Source organism: Anoplopoma fimbria, chromosome 24, assembly GCF_027596085.1.
Source record: "Anoplopoma fimbria isolate UVic2021 breed Golden Eagle Sablefish chromosome 24, Afim_UVic_2022, whole genome shotgun sequence".
NCBI classification, from domain to species: domain Eukaryota; kingdom Metazoa; phylum Chordata; class Actinopteri; order Perciformes; family Anoplopomatidae; genus Anoplopoma; species Anoplopoma fimbria.
The window spans coordinates 22,953,112-22,975,447 of record NC_072472.1 but is presented as its reverse complement, the minus strand read 5'-3'; the positions used below and the strand labels follow the sequence as shown (position 1 = coordinate 22,975,447).

At 39.4% G+C, this 22,336-nt stretch overlaps 1 protein-coding gene across 2 annotated transcripts; it reads left to right on the top strand.

Moving 5' to 3' along the window:
- The first annotated feature begins 6,003 nt into the window (after window positions 1-6,003).
- igsf5a (immunoglobulin superfamily, member 5a) lies at window positions 6,004-11,853 on the top strand. 2 transcript variants are annotated; one of them, XM_054626534.1, is made up of 7 exons: window positions 6,004-6,275; window positions 8,149-8,439; window positions 9,836-9,955; window positions 10,051-10,075; window positions 10,201-10,295; window positions 10,432-10,496; window positions 11,613-11,853. In XM_054626534.1, exons 1-7 carry the CDS (start codon window positions 6,056-6,058, stop codon window positions 11,709-11,711), a joined length of 915 nt encoding a protein of 304 aa, XP_054482509.1. In that variant the 5' UTR covers window positions 6,004-6,055; the 3' UTR covers window positions 11,712-11,853. The 2 variants fall into 2 exon arrangements, with proteins under 2 accessions (XP_054482509.1, XP_054482508.1); XM_054626533.1 differs by having other exon boundaries at window positions 10,198-10,295.
- The last annotated feature ends 10,483 nt before the right edge of the window (window positions 11,854-22,336 follow it).

The following is a 22,336-nucleotide window of genomic DNA, read 5'->3' as shown; positions in this document are numbered from 1 at the left end:
CATATTTAAAATGTACAATTTACTGCAAGAAAAACACAAAACATCCATTTTGACTGCCGGCCCAATTCAAACACACAGTAAGTGTTGGAGAGCAACAAAGTACATTTATTCAAGTGCTGTGCTTGATAACAATCTTGAAATACTTGTACATAACTCTAGTTTTCAGAGGGACAGATTATACATTTTACTCCTTCACATCTATCTCACAGCTATCGACACTTTGCAGATTAAGATTTTACACACTGAACATGAGATCAGTTTGTAAATGATGACGCATTGTTATGGATTAAACTAAGTTATCTCTGCCTAAACCAAATAATACAGTAAAGTACTACTTTACTAAATGCATCAATAATAATGATGCTAATATAATAAAAGAACACTGACAAGGGCCATTTTGAAGTCCCTCTTACTCTTGATACCAAGTACATTTTGTTGCTAATACTTCCATACTTAATAATTAAAATTCGGAATTTTGGACTGTTATAGTATCTATGTGGTAATACTATTTTTAATCAAGATGATGATTTGTATACTGCATATTATGTGCATGCTGTGTATGATATAATGCACACAGACTTACATTTAAACAGAATATGGCGGCTGAATAATATAAGTAATCACATTTTATATGGAAACATGAAAAGAGTCATTCATCTCATTACTGTGCATGTAAATCACAATTGTGGTTGTGTTGAAAACATTAATAAACATTTATTTTGTAATTGTAATGCATTCCAATATATATCCATCCATTTGATTTTGTTGTTATAAATAAATTGGCACACTATGGTTTATATGTCTAAATGATTTGTGGAGAAACAGATGTAATAAAATGAAAATGCATATAAAATGCCTGCTTGTATGCAATTCTGCATGAATAAAACACATTTCGTATAAATAAAAATGATCCTACAGTGAACTCTAGTGGTAAAAATGAGAAACTCAGTCAGTATCAGCTTCCTATGCAAAGGGTAGTTCAGACCAACTGCTACATCCAAACAGCACAGCAGCCTGTGTTGTCCGGGTGACCTTGGTGGTGATGAGCTTGTTGCAGCCATCCCACTGACACTCATCAAAATGTATCACGGGTCCACAGGCCTTCCACAGTACGACTGTGAACTCTGGTTCACACACAAACCTCCACCTTCATTTATCAAACCTGCTGCAGGGCCGGAGAATGACCTGGAGACAGATACAGTGTGTTTGTGCTCCAAAGACTAAGGCAATGATGTCGGCGTAAATACAATCTTGGTGGTGGTTTAAATATAAAAATATTTCAAGAGGCTCTATTTTCGCATGATCTAAAATCATTTTCAGTAGATTGACTATCTGGCAGTTTATTAAAATCAGGTGAAGTTTAAAATTTGGAAAGTTTAATATTTATTCTATCACAAAACTTGCTCCAGTTTGGTTTTAAGTTCTCTAAAGTTAGAATAAACGTCTCTGTTGATGAGTAAAACATTACATTTACAGCCAACACAAAGACATAATCATCACATTCTCCATACTTGCTGGATACAAGGGGAACTGCAAGTTTGCTGTAATGGTTTTGATAGTATAGGTCACTCATTCCCAAAGTCTGGGTCGGGACCCACAGGTGGGCCACAGTAGGTTTTATTTGGGTAGCCAAATAAATTAGCATTTTAATTACTTTTATTTAACATTTATATCTGCCGTACACCTTTGAGCCCCATGAGGGAGGCTGAATTTACTTATTTTTCGGATAATTGTAGCCTACATATTACATTGAAGTAAATTATTTAGTATTTTAAAGTATTTAACATGTGTATACATTTTAATAACACAGAAAACAAAGTTGTGGTATCTTGAACATATATATTGTCAAAATGCCAGGTTTACCTATTTAAGATAATATAAGATGATGTCAGTAAATATGGTCAGATGGGCCTTGGGTCGTCTCAGGATTTATAGATGAGGCCTTTTCTGAATTGGGTCGTGACGGTTTGCCATTTTAAAAAGGTAGCCCTCATCTCGGTGTTTGAGCTGATGCTATAAATAAGCCTGTTTTGAGTCTGGGGGGCTCATAGGACAGGAGCTTATCTACTTTTTCTCTAGAAGCTTAAGGGCCATAGCACATCCGTGAACATGACTCCAGTTTGCTGAAACGTATTTACCAGAAATAAAACACAACAATGGACAAAATCCTCCATGGCAAATATCAACCCTGCAAACTAAATTTGACTATATAAGTATGAGCAGTAAAATGTTCTTGTATCCCATTTAAAAGTGCTCTGCAAAGCACACAGTGAAGAGGAGTTTAGTTAAGCTGTGGATGGGGATTTGCTCTCAGGTCTGTTGAAGGATTATATGCTCCTCTACAGGTCCAGTGAATTCTCCAAAACCCATTCGATAACGTCTTAAAGTGGCCCTATTATGCTTTTCCACTTTTTCCCTCTTGTTTAGTGTGTTATATATATTTTTGTACATTTAAAAGGTCCGTAGAGTGTAAATACTGAAGTCCACGCCTAAAAGGAGTTACCTTCCCCCTCAGAATCACTGCTCCTGAGCTGCCTGAAACGGCTCGGTTTAATTCACTTCCGTAACTTTATGAGGTCATAATGTTACAGAAATGACGTAAAACCCCTTCCGGCTAGTTTGGCCTGCCCTCAAACAACAAAAGAGAGAGATGGAGCTGAAGCTCCGAAGGAAGAGTTTTTTGAAATGTGAAACGTTGACCAATAACAACAGAGCGGGCTAGCTGACAAATCAGGGCAGACTTTGCTTTCTGGAGGGAGAAGCAAGCGCTACAACGGAGCATTTCAGAGAGAGGGTGAGAAGAGGTGCTGCAGGACAGCCAGGATGAGAAAAACAAGGCGGATTATGAGCATTAACGCATGTAAACATGTTGTAAGTGTAACTTGAGATAAAAATGTGCACCCGGAAAATAGCATAATAGGGCCTGTTTAAAGGGATTGTGTCATCTAGCTGAAGTTAATGAGAGTTCCTCAAAAAAAAATCTGTTCTAACTTTTCTCACTTCGGCAAGAACAATTACAGTATTCATGAAGGACTCCATCACTCACAGAGAAACCGATTGAGAAAGTGTTCTTGGCCTCAAATAAAATGTATTCAGTCAAAAAATATTTTCCTCTCTTTTCACTTCACTTCTAACACATTTTAGTTAGTTTAGAACCCCCCCGTTTTTTTCTCTCAACAACAGCCCCAACTAGACAACTAAACTGTTTATCCCTTTTTTGAAAAATAACATAACATAGACAGAATGACGTCAGAATTTAAATTATTGAAAAACACAGTGAAGACATGGACATTTTATTACATTTTATTATTATGTAAGCGGAATATTAACATAAATGTTTTATAAATATTATATTTCAAGAAGAGGATCAGGCAATAAAAAACAGGCTTAGGCAGACTGACTCACAAAGAATGGACCATGGAATTAATCTTGTGATAATACTCAGCCACCAAACATGTCTTTTTTTCCGGCAGGTGGAAACGTCACCCTCACACCCACAGCCACACAGTTTATTACTGACTGACAGGTAGGTGATAAGGGTCTGAGTTTCAATGGCCTGACTTGGACCTTGCTCCCTGTGAGAGTTTTTTTTATAGCCTCAGGTGGAGCCGTGCTGCTCACCTATTGTTTCAGGAAATGAAGCTCTGATCCATTCCACACACCGCGGCTGGAGCTCTCTGTGGTAAGTTTGTTTAAACTGAAGATGCTGTTGCTTTTGAGGAATATTTGGTCACGAAGACAAGGATTTCAACGAGTGAGAGACAACACTGTAGCAAAGTATGTAAGATATATGAACGGGTGACTACAGCATGTATCAAAGTAAATCTGTTTTCAGAGAAAAAGAACAGAAATAGAAGGGACAAAACTGGATAATTTTACTTCCTCATTTTTAGTGATGTATTCATTTTGTGTGAATGAAAGATGGAATGATATAAAAACCTCTGACCAGTTCCCTCTGTGAAAGAACAACAATTTGAAACGAGCTTGTAGATTTCATACAAACATCAAATCAGATAATATCTAGAAAAGGAATCTACTCTCTCGCCAAGCTAAAATCAAGCTAAGCTGCTAATTCAGGATGACATCAACACTTTTCTCGATGCCCTGTCCTCTGTTGACAGAGACGTCCAGGCTCGGTTTTTGGTCTTGTGTCATTTATTTCAGGTTTAACTCCCTGCTATAGAGACATTTTTTTAGAGGAGAACGGACCGAGGACTTCTAAAAGCTGTGTCTCTTCCGTCTTTTCAGGACAACAACACTAGCATGACGGTTCCCTGGAAATCACGGCCCAACCTCTTCCGCATCGGTTTATTACTGTGTCCAATTGGAGGTCAGCATTCATCTTCCAAATAATTGTATAAAGTCTGTACAAACCTGGAGAAAAATAAGAGAAAAAAAGAGTAATATTATTTTCTGGGGTCTTGCAATTTGTCGTCCAAACACTTACTTGTGGCTTATTTCCCACATAGTGTTTATGACAATCTAATGTATATGTTTCATTTAACATTCGCAGAGCCTTATTAAGTGAGACCTGTGAGATAAATGGCTTTACAGGAGGACTAGATTAAACTTTAATGATCCCTGTGGGGAGATTAAATTGCTTTAATCCCTTATATCCACTCCTGATCCAGAATGAATTAACTGAACCAACAACTGTAAGTGTGACTTTATCAGTACTATGTTTTTGGACATAACCTAAAAAAAGTTTTGTCTGTCCTGAACATTTGCTTGAACGTGAAGGGATTTTAAATTACTTTGCAACTGAAGTCCCAACTGTGGGGCGGAGCTCTTCATCATCAGGGAATAGTCAGAGAGATACTTTCTTTACACCAGAGCAAGTCCCACGGGTTTTCTGGGTGCTTTTAATAGTGATTAATCATTACCCTCGGTGGTGCCTTGAAGAAAAAAAGATAGCTGAACAAAACCAAACTGTTTCAAATCTAATCATTCCTCATCCTATTAGCCAGAGCAGCTTTCCTTCTGCTTCCTCTTAAAGAATGCAACAAGAACACATCCAAGGAAACGCCTCAGCTTTGATGCTCGACACGTGAACGATCAGTCCAGACTGATGTTGTGTTTGAGTTTCAGTCTTGTCAAGAACCAACAAAACAAATTCCACGACCTTTGTAATGTTCACGTATCTTGAGCAAATTCAAACATGTCTCAAGCACTGATTTGAACAAAGAGCGTCATGTGCCTCCATAGCAGGCTTTCTCTTTGTCCATTAGCTCAGCTAATGTTGCCTGACTCTTTACTTTTTCTCACATTGCATTCCATTGTAGAATTAACTAATTATGTTGCTTTACTTTAATTAGTGATATGTGAACACCTGCAATTTGCTGCCAATCACACAGAAACCTGTAGTAGACTATAACTTGGGCTTAAAAAAAATTATTCGTCATTTTATATAAACGGGGATATATATATTTCTATTAATATTATCACAATGTATTCTTATATATAAATCAAAAAATAAATATATATAAAACTGCATATTATTATATTTGATATATAACATTTAAAATATAAAATAAATTACTTAATCGGAACGTATAGTACAAATGATAATAATAATAATATTTTTAAAAAATCTATAAAAAAAAGAATTACTTTGGTGACAGACTTCTTCAAGAAAAAAAATCTCAGAATAAATTTTAATTATGGATTTATTTTTGTTTCACATTGAGAGAGTTGAGTTGAGAAATGTATCTTTATGATTATGAAAAAAACTTTTTGGAGCTTCATAAACCTATGGTTGACATCACAAAGACTATACGCCCATATTTTTTTCAGTCTGTCATTTAAACCTAAATCAAGTCTTTAAGTAGTTCCTTTGTACAAAAAGAGGGCAAGGTGGCAAGATGCAACTTAAGAATCCTGTGCCATAATCACAAGATCCAGAGACCGTCTAAACTCTATATCATTCCTGTCTGACATGTTGTCTCTTTCACTTTCAGTGGTGTTGGGACAGCTCCAGCTGGAGCCGCTGAATTCAACAGTGCTTCAAGGCTCTGATGCACGATTCAATGCCACTGTGAAAGGAAGCTGGAAGATCATGACCTGGAGTGTAAGAGGATTCATGGTTCTCAATTTCCCCATCACCGGTAACTTAACCACTGCCTCAAATCAGTTCTCCGCCAGGTTCTGCTCCAGTGTTGACACCAGCTGTGTGGAGTTCACCATTCATAATGTCACCCGCAGTGGTGAGGCCGGCCCGGTCATTTGCAGTGTGCTGGGGGATTATGAAAGGAAGACGGCACATCTTTACATACAAGGTAAGGTCATCATTAGGCAGCAGTTATATGTTGTTCAGTGATTTTGAGCAAGGTTTGGTACTTTGAAAGACATGTGTTGCTTTGTGGCTGTCCTTTGACCTCTGACCTCACTGTGTTCAGATTACCTTCAGGTACTCTCGCTATGAAACATGTGGGCCCCAGTCTGGCTTTGGATGGATATTGATTATTAAAGTGATGGTGCTCTATCTCATACGGCTGATTAGAACCTCCATGATTACAGAGTCTCCTCACATGTAGCAAAACCTGCACCTGAAGCTAACAAACCCACTCAATAGACCTGCCAGCTTAGCAATTTGGACGCTTTTCGGCAAAGGGATGTAAAAGGTTCTTCATATGAGATTCAAAGCATTAAACCCAGCAAACAACTGTTAATTATGTAAAGATATAGTGGAGTAATGTCTACTTGAGCAGAGAATGAAGTCACTTTCCGTCTGTGTGTGAGTTCTAATCCGAGCTCCTCTGAGCTTTGATTATGTAGTTGAGCCGTCCACTCTTGCCTTTTAGTGCATGTTAGTGCATGCGTGCCCCTCTGCACTGCTTTCATACGGCGGTTATAGTTGATAACGCTGTCCTGACAGCAGCCGCCATCAGCACTTTTTCCGTTGTTGGCAATGTTAGCACTGTTAGCTGCTAGCTGCTGGCTCAGCCATCTCCATTTTGAGAACCGCTGAGAGGCAATAGAAGTGCTGAATTTTGAATTAACAACTTTAACGGGACACTGAAAGCTGAACAGCAAACACTGTTTAATGACAAACTAAGGAGAGTTAATATTAAAGAATACGTTTTTTTTAAAGACTTACTCATGGTTTACCTTATTGCAGGAATGTTGAAATGAAAATGATCCGTTTGCCCCTGTGTATCCATTCTAAGACTTAGCTAAACATGTTTTTGTCTGACTTAGAGATCATAGAACTGTCAACAGAACAATGCCTCAATGAGCCATGTCGTTGCTGCTGTACAAAAGTTTTGTTGGAAATAACAAAATAATAGAATATGTACAGACTTACCCTTTAAACTGCCAATTTAAGTATATAAGATTTAAGATTGTTTGTCAATCTTATTTTTCAGCCACTTCCCAGTGTAAGCATGGTGAAGCCAACCAACACACAGGGACACTACTTGTTCTCATCACTGAACAACCACCGTTCCTAAAAGCATGATGTATTCCTGACTTCACCTCTCCTCTGTTCAATTCAATTCAATTCAATTCAGTTTATTTTGTATAGCCCAGAATCACAAATTACAAATTTGCCTCAGAGGGCTTTACAATCTGTACACATGCGACATCCTCTGTCCTTCCCTCACATCGGCACAGGAAAAACTCCCCTAAAAAACCCCTTTAACAGGGAGAAAAAAGGAAGAAACCTCTGGGAGAACGACAGAGGAGGGATCCTTCTCCCAGGATGGACAGAATGCAATAGATGTCATGTGTACAGAATGAACAGCATAACAGAGATACAACACATTCAATGTATATGACATAAATGATTCATATAATAAGACTACTTATAATAACAGCAGAAATTATTACAGTAGAATTATAGCCATGAAAATAGGGATAGTAATGTGACTAATAATAATAATCGAAGTAGCAGTGGGTGTCAGTCGGCTCACAGCAGGAGGCACGACTACGGTCCAGGTACCACAACGATTCATGGAAACCTGCAGAACGAGAAAGCAAAAGGGCTTCAGGGTGGAAGTAAAGCTAAAATGCTTAATGGTACAGGTAATAGTAATAGTAATGTGACTAGTAATAATAATAATGGTGGTAGCAGTCGGTGTCAGCAGGGCCGTAGCAGGATGCACGTCCACGGTCCAGGTACAGCCACGTGTTCCTGTCTTTATTTCTCAGAGAGCGGTACGGTCAACGTCAAGGGAGGAAACGTGACGGTGAAGCAGGACCAGCAGGTGGAGTTCCAGTGTGTAACATCTGCTTGGTTCCCCACCGCTTCTGTCAGCTGGACTCGAAATGGCCAAGCTGTGAGCAGCAGCCTGTACAACACCACCAGCATGGCCGATGGGGATACCTTCAACTCCACCAGCGTCCTGAAGTTTCAGGCGGTCAGCAACGCCATGGTGGAGTGTCGGGCGACTGTGCTGTCACTAGCAAGTCCTCAATCCAGCTCTGTCTTCTTGGTGGTTGGTAAGAAGATCTTCCACAAATATCAGTGTTTCTGGTTCTATAAGACCAAGTCCACTGCAACCCCATAAGTGCACTGTGGGGCAGCATTCAGCATTTAACAGCGGCACTTTGAGCTAAAAGCTAACCTGCTCAAAATGACAATTGACCCATAATGATGTTTAGCGAGTGAAATATTTATTATTTTAAAGTGTCACATGTTAATATTTGCTAATTAGCATTAAACATTGCCAACCCCAGAGCCATGCAGCTAGCATGACTAAAGACGAGTCAAGATCTTAGTCAAGACCACTTAAAGAAAGACCGAGTCACGACCAAGACCAGTGCGAGTCCCAGGCTGCATGACACACTTACAATAAAATGGGGAACATGCAAACAGAAGGATCCATATTCCCATAACAAAATAAACCCAGAGAAAACAAATGAAGATTCCTTTTCTTCATTCATCTCTTTTGTTGCCATATATACTGTGTTTGTAGAAGTATACCATGACAAAGGTCCTGATAAGATACTCAAAAGGCATTGTAGTGAATTATATGTGTTGGAATGTTCCTTTGTTTTCTATGAGCACTCACAGTAATGATGTTAACAAATATATCAGACAATGCAAAAGCAGTTCAGTGGAATCCCCGCAGTTGTGGTCTAGTCTGGTCTTTAAACAACATCCAGAGTCTTCTTTTGTCTGAGACCGAGGGGAGGCAGAGTAAAAATCCGGACCAGTCCCGAGTACTACAACACTGCACGTTACTGCTTCCCCTGATCACGGATTATGTTATTTTTGTTGTGTAAACCTCTCACTACTACATTCAGCACTTTAAAGCTTTAGTTCACAGGAGGCAGAGCCTCTACCACCAGGGTGTGCACAGGTGTACTACGTACAGTGATGGGGATGTGATTTGGTTTGTTTCCACACCTGCCTTTCCAGCTGAACCATGTATGCTCTGATGAAAAAAAAGCTTAAAATAAAGTGTTCTCTGCATAGATTTAAGTGTTTGGATATCTATTCTACCAACACTTTCTGTATAGAATTTACATTAAAAGCCACAGCCTCACCAGGATCTTCACACAGATAAAATGGATAGCATGTTTTCTAAGATTGAGAAGCAGCGTGACGAGTCACTTTTCATTTCTGACAGGGAGTAAAACGTGTTTTATTTGGACACATCTCAACAAAATTTAGAGTATAAAATTGAGTATACAGCTAAATAAATTTTACCGCTGTGTTTTACAGAACAATATTCACAATATTCACTGTCTTCATAACTTCACAGTAGGTATTGTGCTTCTTTCCTCCTTTTGGGTGTGGTCAGTATTTTCAATTTGACCATTTAATTTTACAACAATAGGTTCTTAGGTCTTTGAATTTCCTCCTGAATGCTGGTTTTCCCCTCTGCAACAGTTCCCAAGCCTCCTGACTGGACCGTACTGATAGCTGTTGTCGTGTCCATTGGAGGTTTCGCTCTACTGGCTTTGCTAATCATCGGAATCATCTTCTGCTGCAAGCGCAGGAGAGAAAAACGTAAGGCCCAAATTCAATCAGTCTAACACCATACAGTATGTCCAAAATCATAAATGCAAATTCAAACAACTCACATGTAGTACAATCCTCTCTAGAACCCATCTACCAGGATGAAATGAGGTAAGAAGCCACCAAATATGATCAATGTTTTGTCAATACTTCTTTATTTGACCTTTCTTAAAATTACTTAACAGGCATGTGCTTTTACATGTTTCCACTTAAAATCCTCTGTTTGTTTGTAGCAGAAGAGTGAGGACACAGAGCCAGATAAGTAGTGTCACTGCAGCTGGAAAGAGACAGGGTCAAGAGAACGCAGGATACCTGCCGGAGGGTCAAACAAGTAAGACATGTTAAGTGCATATTTGCACAAACATGCACAAGCTTTAAATTAAATGAATGATCTTTGGCAAATTTGGCACTACTTGTGCCACAGTCAATTTAAAACTCCTCTCTCCCGTCTCTCTCCTCCGTCTCAGGCGTGGCTCCCAGCGAACTCAGTGACAGCGGCTTCTTCCAGGCAAACGGCTCCAATGTTTTTGAGGTAGGGTTGTTTAGTAGTACACAACGATAAGGGGTAGACAATGGTGGCATGAAGTGGTATACAATGGACCCTGTTAGGCCACAGGGGCAAGAATAAAGACATACCCCTCTGTTATAGACATTAGGTTTGGTGGGCACAACATTGGTGACAAAGAGTTAAACTGTGAGAAGGTGGCCAAGAATGGTCTCTTTAATTTCTTAACACCACAGATAGGAACCGAATGATCTCAATTGAGGTGGGGGTGCTTTTCCATATAGGGACAATGATGCGGTCTCAGTTTCAAGAGTTCATTTTTCCCATCACGCTAAACATTATTCCTACCAAAAGACTTTTCCTCCATCACAGTCTTTTGTTATGTTTGCTAATTGCTAATTTTGCTTCTGTTTTGTGCAATGGTGGTAAATTATAATACAAATATATTAAAGTTTAAGTGAGTTTGTGTCATCTTCGAATCTTTATGCTTTGCTGTTTAACTAGTAAAGTAAAATAAAAAATATTGATAATGCTGAGAAAGGAGTTTGAAAACTGAAATACAAGTTTAAAACACCTTTCCCACCGTATGTCATTAGTTTTGCTGATATTTGGTCATAAAAATAAAGTTAAGACAATCGAGAATAAAAACAACCTGCACTGTTAGACATTTTAGTAGTAGTCCCTAAATTGGTATTGAGTTTTGAGATAAACACTTTCATAAGTGATCCTTCCACTATGAGCTCATGCTGTATACTTCTACAAGTCTGTAGGAAACATGAGAGATGGTGATTTTTATGGATACCATAACATGGCTCTTACAAATAAAATAAAGAAATTACCAGCCATGTGCTTTTATTATCTCTAATTAAAAGATGCTAATCATTTATCAGGCATGGCACGGTACATATGGAAAATGTATTGCTTGATCATACAACTAATTTCAGTGATGAATGAGGTAAATCATTAACAGATACAGTATATTATTACAATTTATGTGTTCTATGAACTTTGACTTGAAACCGCAATGAGGGAAAGGCCTGTGAAATATGAATCACAACTGTTTTAACCGCAAGCCTCTGCTATCTTTGGGAAGCAAATTAGATCCATTATTAATGTCAAATGTGTGTTGCTTTGGATTTTTAGGTGGCTGACACTAACCAGGCAGGAAGAGGCTACAGTGTTGCCCACATCACTGTGGGTGAGTCAGGTGTCAGGAAACACAGACATGTCACCATTGTTTAAGGATATAAAGAGGACCAAAACGTTCAGGAGTTTTTGGAACAGACATATATTTAGTGCACTGCCTGTATAAAGCTGTATGTGCAGAATGTAAACTTTCCGAATTGTATGAAATGTATTCCTCCTCAGTAACAGTATCCTCACAGACCGGGTGAGGGCTGGAGCAGCGATTGAGGCAGTACGAGCACTACCTGCTTTGATTGTTCTCATATGGTTGACTAACGGGACAGGCTATATTTTTCTTAAATTGCTATGCCAGTTTCTATTAAGCTATATATTTGTATAAATGTGTTAAAATATTGAAAGAGATCCATTATAAACTTTCTTTGTTCCCCAACATCTGTAAGTTTCTTAAAATGTAATCCTTCCAAAATGTAATGCTTCCCTGCTAAGTGGCCTATTTTTTAAGACTTGATGAAATAATTAATTAACAAATAAACCCTTCCACATATGGTGTTTGAAAAGCTCACCATAAAGAACATTTTCACATGTATGAATTGTAAACCCGTCAGAAAAAATTCAGTTTGTAATTTATTAAAGGTGCTCAGTACGGAATTCGTGGCATATCTGTTGCCTCCACAAGGCTCTCAATATGGTGACGGCTGAGCTGGTGGCTATCAGCTAACGCTGCTAACAGCGCAAAAGGTGCAAACAACAGCAACAGTGTTTACCAGAGGGGGAACCGGAGGGTGGGTGCTACGCTTCCACAATGACGCCATGGATAAGGGCGGCGTTTCCAGCTGTTACTGCTGTATGAGCAGTGCATAGAGGTGGCTATTAGCTAGCCAGTGGGGCACAACAGATAGACTTGCATTAAAAGCATAAACCGCTGACCTGGCTACCTAATGAAAGAACAGAGAAGCTCGAATTACAACACACACAGAGGGAGATTGACTTGATTTTCTGCTCAGGTAGACATTCCTATAGCAAATCATTGTTTGATGATATACTAATGATCTGAATTTTGAATTAAGCATATTTAAATCATTTTTGCACAGTATGTTTGCTTACATAAATATTTAAAATAAAGGCCATTAAACTTTTACTTTTACAAAACATTTGCAAATTGATTTCATCCATATGCTCATCATGTATTTTCTCTTCTCTTTCTTGGGAAATGGGAATGGAGGTACGGCTGATGCATTTTACAGTGCGAAGAACATAAAACAGGTCAAATTCAGCAAGACCTTTATGACCGTGCTGACATTGACTAGAAAATGAATGTTGCAATCAAATAGACTGAGATGAGCTGTTCCCACATTGCTTCACGCCATGAACAATATTTTTCCCAAATCTACTTTTATTGAATGCATATGAGCCACGTCCAGCTGACTTTATTTTCTCCACTGTGAGTTTAAGTTTTTAAAGTTCGGGGATTACATTGCCAGAGTGCCACAGCCACATTTTCTATTATTTTGTTAAGACAAATACACATTTATTAAATTGTTTCATAGGAAGAAGCTACTACGGATGTTGATGCAAATTACTTCTACTTTAGTTCAGTGGTTTTTAACATGCAGGGGTTGAGATCTTCACAAGGGGGGCGCAAGATAAACCCGAGGGCATCACAAGATGATTATCGGCAGAGGAAAGAAAAAAAAACACATATTTCTGCCACACAGTCATGTTTACAGTAACTTCCCTCCCTCTAGTTTATGTCTCAGTCTGAGAGTTTTGCTCAAATTGAGACAATGAACCAAACACACTGCTGCCCTGGTGGTGAATTAACCAGTTTGTTGTATTCCAACCACAATTACACTCTCAGATCAAGTAGGTAGTAAAACAATTCTGAAGAATTCTTCCTCTGATATAAAAGAAGTATCTGAGTGAAGTCAGCAGAGTTCCAATGGAGGTTCCGACTTGAGTTGCTTTGAACAAAAAATTTGAACGTGAATTAAATCAAAAGACATTCTTAGATGACTTGTTATTGTAATGGATAAATAAATTAATCTGTCTACTGAAGGATAATTTCCAAGAGTTACATCAACATATTTCCAATGGAAGTTCTGACTTGGACATTTCTTTTTTTGCCTTCTATTTTTTAATCTGATTTAATTTATTTTTTTATTCTTTGGAACTCGAAGACTGATGCAGATGGGGATGCAGGGTCGAAGAGGTTGAGAATCACTGATCCAAAGTGTATCTATAATAGAAATGCATTCTAGTCTCTACTTTCTAATGACCAGTCAGCATGTTTTTTGTGCTGCTGAGCCAGCTGAACCCAAATGACGTTTACTTGGCGAGGACCCAAATTACTGGACTTGTTGGCCAACATGCTTAAGCGTGGAACAAACTTACCCTAGTTGAGCTTTGGGATCAGATACAAGCCAGTGATGGCATCTCTTACTGCGTATCAATTAGGTGATAACATGATTTTCACTGTGCAATGCCAAATCATCAGGCCAGGTAATTAGGTGTTTAATTCAATTAGTTGATTGGTGATTGGATTTAATGCTATCTTTTTTTCAAAAGCCACCGCAAAACTGAATGGATTTTTTGGAGGGTCAGCCTCTTGGTTAAAGGTTTGCTTCAGCTACTACAACAGTTGTAGCAGCCTTGAGGCTGGAGTCAGCAGATTCCCTGGGTCCCGGGAAAGTTGTCATCACCAGCTGTCCATTTGTCCAAGGCTCACCAAAGAGAAATGGACATCTATTCTTGGTGGTCCAACAATGGTGCTTGGATGGATCCTGAAAGGTCATCAATTCAATGATAAACAGTTTGATTAAATTAGCATTTTATTCATGAGAAATGATCTAACTGTTAAAGGATGATTATATATATATATATGACTATTAGGGCTACTTTTTGGCCCCTTGGGGGTGGAAGAACCAGGCTGAAAACATTGACATATTATCACTTGTTAAGGTTAATGGCTAACTTGTTAGTAAGGACATTACTTGTAAAAATACAGAGCAATTATAGTATGTATTTGAAGTTATGTTTCTGGCCACCTGGTGAATGTAAGTCCAGGATTCACTCTCCTTTAGCTCTGTTTTGGTCCACACCAAGTACTGAGAAAAACACATCATTAATCATTAATTCGCCCCTAAACGCTCCATTATGTTCAGAGTTGCTAACTTTGTCTCTCTGCTGTTTGGTGCTGAACAGTGGGATAGTTTTTTTATTTTTAGAAAACAGCTACCCGCTGCATCTAGCAACGGTAAACCTAACAGTAAAGTCTTGCTAAAGTTCTGTCTTGGCCACTTTCACTGCTACATGGCAACCCACACTTGGATGATTGGCAGAAGAAAGGAAGAATACAGGGACTTACCATCATTCAGTGTGGTCAGTCAGTGTGGACATGTCCACTGTAAGCATATTGTCAGTTTTGCGCCTCTGTGTCTGGACGAATGGTGGGAGTGATGCACATTAGAGTGCTGCTGTGTCAGCCTGACATGCTGAGGATGTTTTGTCTTTACTTGGAGAGAGACTCTTCTCTTACAGTCTGCAATAAGAACCCTCTAAGTCTTGGAAACCGATAACCTGCTCTGTTTATGTTTCTATATTTGAAATGGGATAAATGGCATATACATTGCAGATCCTTTTACAACCTATTATCTCTACTGAGAGACTAACATTGTTTGAAATTACTTCAGGTAAAGCAGTAGTATCTTATTTTGGCTTGTTGATTCATTTACAGTGCTGTAATTTTATCATGCTTAATAAAAGCAGTAATAAAAACTTTCTTGGCTTTCCTAAATATAGATACTCACTTAAGCAGCAGGCTGGCAGTAGCTGCAAGAGTTAATGAAACAACTAATAAAATTAATGAATAGAGCTCTGGTAATGACTATTGATAAGCCATACATAGTGTGGCCTGTCAAGTCAGGCTGGCTTTCAAGACCCTTCCCTTGGCACTTCTATCATTACATATGGAATGTCTGGCAAATTAATCTCCCAAAGCAGACCTCAATCACCAAATTGGCTCTGTGCAGGGAGCCGGGATGGCGCGCATGCCTCCCGCTGGCATAAGCCCCAGCTTGTCCTGTCAGAACATATTACAAAGTAAAAGTGCTGTATGTTGACCAAACAGGCTTAAAATGTGAAATATTGGCTGCTACTGATGATTAACTGTAAGAAAAAAGCAGCAGTTTCACCTTTAAAATCAGAATCACAGCTGTTGAAAGACCTCTGTTGTTGCTTCATGCTTGTTTGATTATTAACCTTTATCAAAATCTTTACCTATCATATTTTTACATTCAGACACGGAAAGGGTCTAATTTTGTAGTATCTCGGTCATAAATGACACTGAGTTGGAATGATTTCAAGGAAAAAAGGCAACACAAATCAAGGTTGGTTGATGATGGTTGCTATGGAGATGGTTCTACTTTCTTAGTCTGCTCAAGGATTTGTCTCGGTGAGCAAGATTTGCAGGGCAGCATTGATAATACGTTAACAACAGTCATGCATCACCGGACACACACTGTACATAGTTCCAGCCGAAAAATGAAGAGTGGAGACAATATATAATCAGGATTGAATGACTAAGGTCACCACAGATTATAAAAAAGAAAAATCTGATACATTGTTTGTGTGTGATAGTCCAAAAATCTGAAAATCTGTTATTTTAATTCAATTTTTTATTTATTTTTTGGAATTTACCTTATCATGCTGTGAGGTTATACTGACTTATCATATTAGCAATGCAGATGGGACTGATTTAGACCTTACCTCACACAGTCTGATGCACTATTCAAAACTGTCCCCCTTTATTTTCTTCTTCTTTTTTTTTTTAAAGATGCTTTTTCAGAAAAGCAATAGCAAAAATAGCAGGTCTTAAGGTAGCAGCTATTATCTAAAAATGCCTCAGCAATATAATAAGAGCCAGAGTGAAGCTGGGTGACAGACAGAGGGAGAGAGAGAAGGAGAGAAAGGGAGGTAGTAATGGATAACCCTGCAACTTGGCGTGCAAAGCCGCAGCACAGCTGAGTGCTCACTTTGTCAGATTGTCAATATGTCTTCAGTAAGTGTAGGCAGGAGGTTTAGAGTTTAGAAAGAGTTTGCAGATTTGATCCCAGCAAAAGCAGACATGTTCATCGAGGAGCTACTACCGGCTGCATCCGAATCTCTCTACAACACCTTGGATGAATATGTAGATTCATATGTAAATAAGTTTGTTTTACGTTACTTCAAGAAAGCAAGTGAGCAGTGAAAGTCATCTCATTTCACAGCTACTGTGAGGTCTTGTTTCTTTGCACTAATGCCTCAAAATGAATGTGATAATGCATGCCGTTGTTAAAGTATGGCACCGTAATGACCCCTCGCTTTTGCAAATATAAATGTTATTTAGTGGCCTGTCTACGGGCCGGAGCTCCGACTCATGACAGTAGATCCCTGTCAGCCTTGTTGGCATCATTCTTTTACATTCTTATCTACCGCAGCTCTTTTAATGACCTCTTCGATCGGTGTGCTGCCAATTAAAATGTGTCTGAGCTGTTTAAAGGAGTCCTGTGATTGCCTTTGATTCTTGCCAACAGCAACAATGACTCACTAATATGCACACAGTCCTATATGTGTGTATACCATAATTGTGTTCACAATGCAGCAACATTACAGTTTTGTCATCAGGTAAATACGTAGAGGGGATTACAACAGGAATGTGTATCCAGAAACAATCATGGTCAGTTTAATGGTGCAGTTCAACATGTATTTCTATGACAGCAACTATTCATATATTTTGTTGATACGACATAAGGTAAACAGTAGAAACAACAGAAAATACCAGGAATCTGCACTCGCATGTACGTGATCAGCCTGTTCTCACTCGCAAGGCATCAAATATTGCATGGTCAGTGGGCCTACGCTTCAAACTAGGGTGGTCTATGTGGCAGTAGGGCAGGAGTAAAGGCAGGAGTCAGGTGACATAGTATAAAGAACAACAAATTCCTCATAGGGAGGGGGTCAGGGTGGATGGATGGATGGAAGCAAAAACACAGGGTTAACATCCACAAGACCACTGTTGGTGTCCAGTGTGAAACCAAACATCAACGTTGAGAAATTTACGTTTACACATAGGCACAGCTAAGTTTACAAAGGCACTTATTTTAACACAATACTCAATCTTTTCCTAAATCTAAGCGAGTTATTTCACTATGAACCCAGAAGTTTTATTTGGAAAAGACAGTATATTCATGTAACATTTACAAAACTGGCAAGTGCAAAACTAGAGGGGAACCCCAGCGTCATAGTTTGAAGTGTAGGGCGACTGACCAAGTGGCTGTATTTGATGAAGGAAAAAATGATGCTTTAAGAGCTTTGAGAGTCAAACAAAACAGTAAAACCAAAACAGAGTGCTGAAGGACACCAACAACTACAAACTAAAGAGAATCATGTGATAATCCTCTGTGTGTTTGTCAGTACAAGTGACATCTTTCACAAAGTAATTTGATCCGACGTTAGTCCAAAAATATGGACTTAAGCATTGTTAAGTCCACTGATTTTTCCTCTTGGCAGACAGCTCTCTCTCTCTCTCTCTCTCTCTCTCACGGGGTACATCCCAAGTCTCTTATTTGTCATTTCCTCGCTCCTCGCTTGAACTGGAAGTCGTTCTGATCCGCCATATTGACGGCCGTCCCAAAGCTCTTATTTCGGCTTTGAAGAGCGAGGATCGAGGAGCGAGGAGGGATATCCGAGGAGCTAAGACGCAAGGAACAGCGCAAGTGAGGGAATCGAGGCAATTTAAGAGACTTGGGATGTACCCTTGGTGACTTTATTAAGGAAGCCATGTAGGCAGGGGTTCGCAGTTATGTTAAATTTCTTTCTAATTTTCTCCAGTTCCTGTCTCTCCAGGGATAAGTATTTGCGTTTTTGTTTGATTCAGTAGAATGATGGTTTTATTTTCTAGTTATTGTGGGTTCTTTTGTTTGTTATTTTGACCTTGGAGACCCCGATGCCTTATTTATTTATGTTTATTATTTTCACATATATAAATACCACTCATTGTCACACTTGAGTAAGGTAGTTTTTCATTTTTATATCACTCCTTGTGTTAAGGATGTAACAAGCAGCTTTAAATATCCAGGTAACACACTCTGTTAATAAAAAATAGACAGACCTTCTTTATCCCACTGCAATCCAAGGGTGCTTGGCATGCAGTCATGTACTGTATGAAAAGGTTCGCAGTGAAACAAAGTCTGTTAAATACAGCTGAAACATGCTAAAGTGACTGCTGTTGTGCCCTTCAGGTAAGGCTGGAGCCTCTCTTCTCTTTGAAGCACTACATAAACCCCCCCACGAGCTGTTTGAAATAGAATAATTTCTACTAGAATGCAAAGCATCAGTCTTCTCACATACCTTTGACAAGCAATAATTTCAATGAAGACTTAAAAATAAATAATATTACACTTTTTGCAGAGGGAACTTAGTATGCTTAGAATGCATTTCTTCTACACACTGCTGCACTGCAAGCCCCATGCAATCTGTGAGGTTAGTTAATCTCCAAGTTAACATTTATAGAGAATAATATGAGGGGTTGTCTGTATGACATGAATCATGTTGACAAAACTGATAAAATGGTGGAATTTATTTATCAAATTCTTCAATAATAATGTGAACTGCTAAGGACTGAAGCTTTAATTCAAGAAGCTGATGAGATTCTGTGTCTACGGGCAAGCCAAAGGAATCAATGCTCAGAGTGGCTGGTGATCAATTAGGCCCCAAACACGGATCCTTGAGGGGCACCGGCTCTGTTGGATCTCTGAGCGGCCGAATGCTCTGATTAAAATGTGACTTAGCTTATGCCAAACCCAGCCTGATTAATGACTGTCCACACACACACACACACATCCACATGCGTGGAAAGATGTGGGTGTCTTCTGCCAAATCAATGAAAGCATTTATAGAGAACTGCAAAATATGTGAGCACAAAAACCGTGTGTGTATTCCCAGTCTAAAATTGCTATTGAGCAACGTGGTCTACAAACTATTAAAAACATATAAAGGAGCACACTGTCGGACGTGTTCTTTCATCACGATAAATATGGTCAGTGTCGTTTATTCCAAGACAGCTCAGCATTTTTTATTCTCTGGAGAGTAGAGAGTCCTCTGGAGAGGCTTTTAATTGGATTTGCTGATAATAATAAAAAGATGATACAGCACCAGCTGTATGGTTTAATCAAAAAAATGAAAACCAGCATCTTGAAATGCATCCAAATTAAGTAGCAGTTTTAAACGTGAGATAATTTATTGCATAAGTATTTCGTTCCATTCAAGTCAAAAGTTAGTATAGGCCCCTCACACTGTTAATTTTTCCCAATTCTTCTTTGCAAAAGTGATCCGACTCGTAAAGTCCTGTCACATATTCTGCTGTGGCTCTGCACTTGGCCACTTCAGGACTTTAAACACTGAAGCGATTTTCTGTGCAGCTTTTGGCTTTATGATGGGAGAATCAATCTACTCCAAAGTGGCAGTTCTCTCTTTTGCATTTTGCTGTACTCATTTCCCCTCTAACCTCCACAAGCCTCCCAGGTCCTGCTGCTGCAGAGCATCTCTGCCATCATCATCATCATCATCATCATCATCATCATCATCATCACCGTGCTGCCACCATCACCATCGCCTCCATAAACACTCCTGGGTTAAAAGCAAAGCTGGGGATGGTGTAAATCTGATAATGATCTGCTGTGTGTCCTTCCTCCTTGGGTCAGAGTCTCCCATGTGCCTCCTGAAAAACACCTGCCCAGATGTCATGGGAGTTCCTTGAAACTGCCACTGAGCTCTGGCCGGTAAAGCACCCCGGCAACGGTTGTTATGCACAGCATCTCCCGTCTCTGATTGAATCCTGTATCTTCCTCACAGCCATCAGGGACATTTGGTGGCCTCCTTCACTACTTCAGCACCCTTCTCTCACATGAGGTGGACGAGGTTCTGTTTGTTCTCACTGTTCTCATATCCTTCCCCATCACCAGACTGGTCCATGAACACATCAAGGATTTGGTTTTGATTTAGATGTGTCACAGTAAAGAGTTAATGTGGGGTTCACATTTATAATTAAATTAGATGAATTTGTTCCGAAAAATCTGCGTCCTAAAATCCTTAAATATATCCACTGTGATTCACAGGTCTAAAGCATCCAAAGAAGTCCAAGTGAGGATGATTCCATTTATAAACGTGTAGTCAGTCAGTGTGGGGGTGTCTGCATGCAGATGTCCAGGAAAAGCAATACACCCTCTGACTAATTTTGTACTGTATAATAGGTTACATGAAAAAAAAGATAAATGTAGCCACAGGATGTGGTGGTCCAAACCAATGCTTCATTTAATGGGTTTGTAAGGTTATTTAACACATGTGCAGACTGTGCAGTGAATATTTCACACCCAGTGGTCAATTTGGTCGGATTAACGTCCTCGTTATTCAGAAGTGGATGTGTTTTTGCTTGCATTTCATGCTGCCAACAAGGAATTGAAAACAAGCCAAACAAGTGGCAGATGATTGGAAACACGGAGGGCTGGTCCACAGCGTTCAGAGAGAGAGAGAGAGAGAGAGAGAGAGAGCTGGAGGCGAGGAGAGGACTGTAGTGTGTGAAGCCTTCTCCTCCAGTCAGCCGCACGGTGCGCATCGCAGATCACCGGGAAACCACACAGAGAAACACGCACACATCTCGCAGCCATGAGTGAGGTAGGTTCTCTTTCTCTGCTTCGTTTCATCCTGCAGGAACTCTTTTAAGTTAACTATACAACTGAGGCTGATATTTCTTTTGTTCAACAGCCTGAACTTTCCATAGCTTAATCTTTAGATTTTTTTTTTTGCATGCATGCATACATATAGTCTTTACACGTATTGCATTGGGTGCATTTGGAGTAACAGATTCTTAAATAATATTATTTTCCTGCGCATGTGCCATCAGAGCGCGAAATCAACCCTGACAGTTTACCCCACTGTGCAGAAGTGAATTAACCCCCTTTTTAATCATGACTGTGATGGAGACTGTGATGTGCAGTTGCACTCCTGCTGATAAATGAAGGACCATGCCATATTATTATTTATTTTTTTGAGGGAGACAGCAGGTCTGAGAGAAATTGAAAACTCTGAAACTTCAAATGACAGTCAGGGGTATATTATATATACATCCTTGTTGGTTAATATGGCTCGACTGTGACATTTCAAATTAAAGCTCAGCGCAGCATGAGCACATGCCGGATGAAGCAAAGGCAGTATTGACCTACACGGTTAGTCCATGCATCATTTCATTGCCATTACAATTTGTATGTGGACTACAGAGAGGGGGGGGGGGGATTAGAAAGGACCCGAGCAAGAGTCTTCTCTTAAACATGATTCACAGGCAACAAGCACATCCAATAGTCGCTGAATTATTCAAGGCTTGCTGCTAACCCAGGGAAATATAACGTTCTCACAGCGTGAGCACTGGCTCCCCATCATGAGATTGTTCACCCAAAGGAGCTGGGCTGACTAAAAGCACAAAATGCTGTAGAAGCCATCTTTTAATCTGGAGCCTGCTGTATGTTGGAAGTTGACCAGTCCTGGTGTCTCTCCTCAGCTGCAGCATGTCCTCCTTTGTTGGAGATTCATTATCCAGAAAACTGCAGAGACATTCCTCAATAATATGAAATAAAGTAAAACAAGTTGTTTGTGTGTGTGTGTGTGTGTGTACACTGCTATGAACACCAGCT

What these genes read in the sequence shown, in the direction of transcription:
- igsf5a (XM_054626533.1), top strand. Translation starts at nt 6,056, where the DNA reads ATGACCTGGAGTGTAAGAGGATTCATGGTTCTCAATTTCCCCATCACC. An exon ending in CTCTGTCTTCTTGGTGGTTG is followed by an intron (nt 8,440 to 9,835) that starts GTAAGAAGATCT and finishes CCTCTGCAACAG; the next exon opens with TTCCCAAGCCTCCTGACTGG. An exon ending in CAAGCGCAGGAGAGAAAAAC is followed by an intron (nt 9,956 to 10,050) that starts GTAAGGCCCAAA and finishes AATCCTCTCTAG; the next exon opens with AACCCATCTACCAGGATGAA.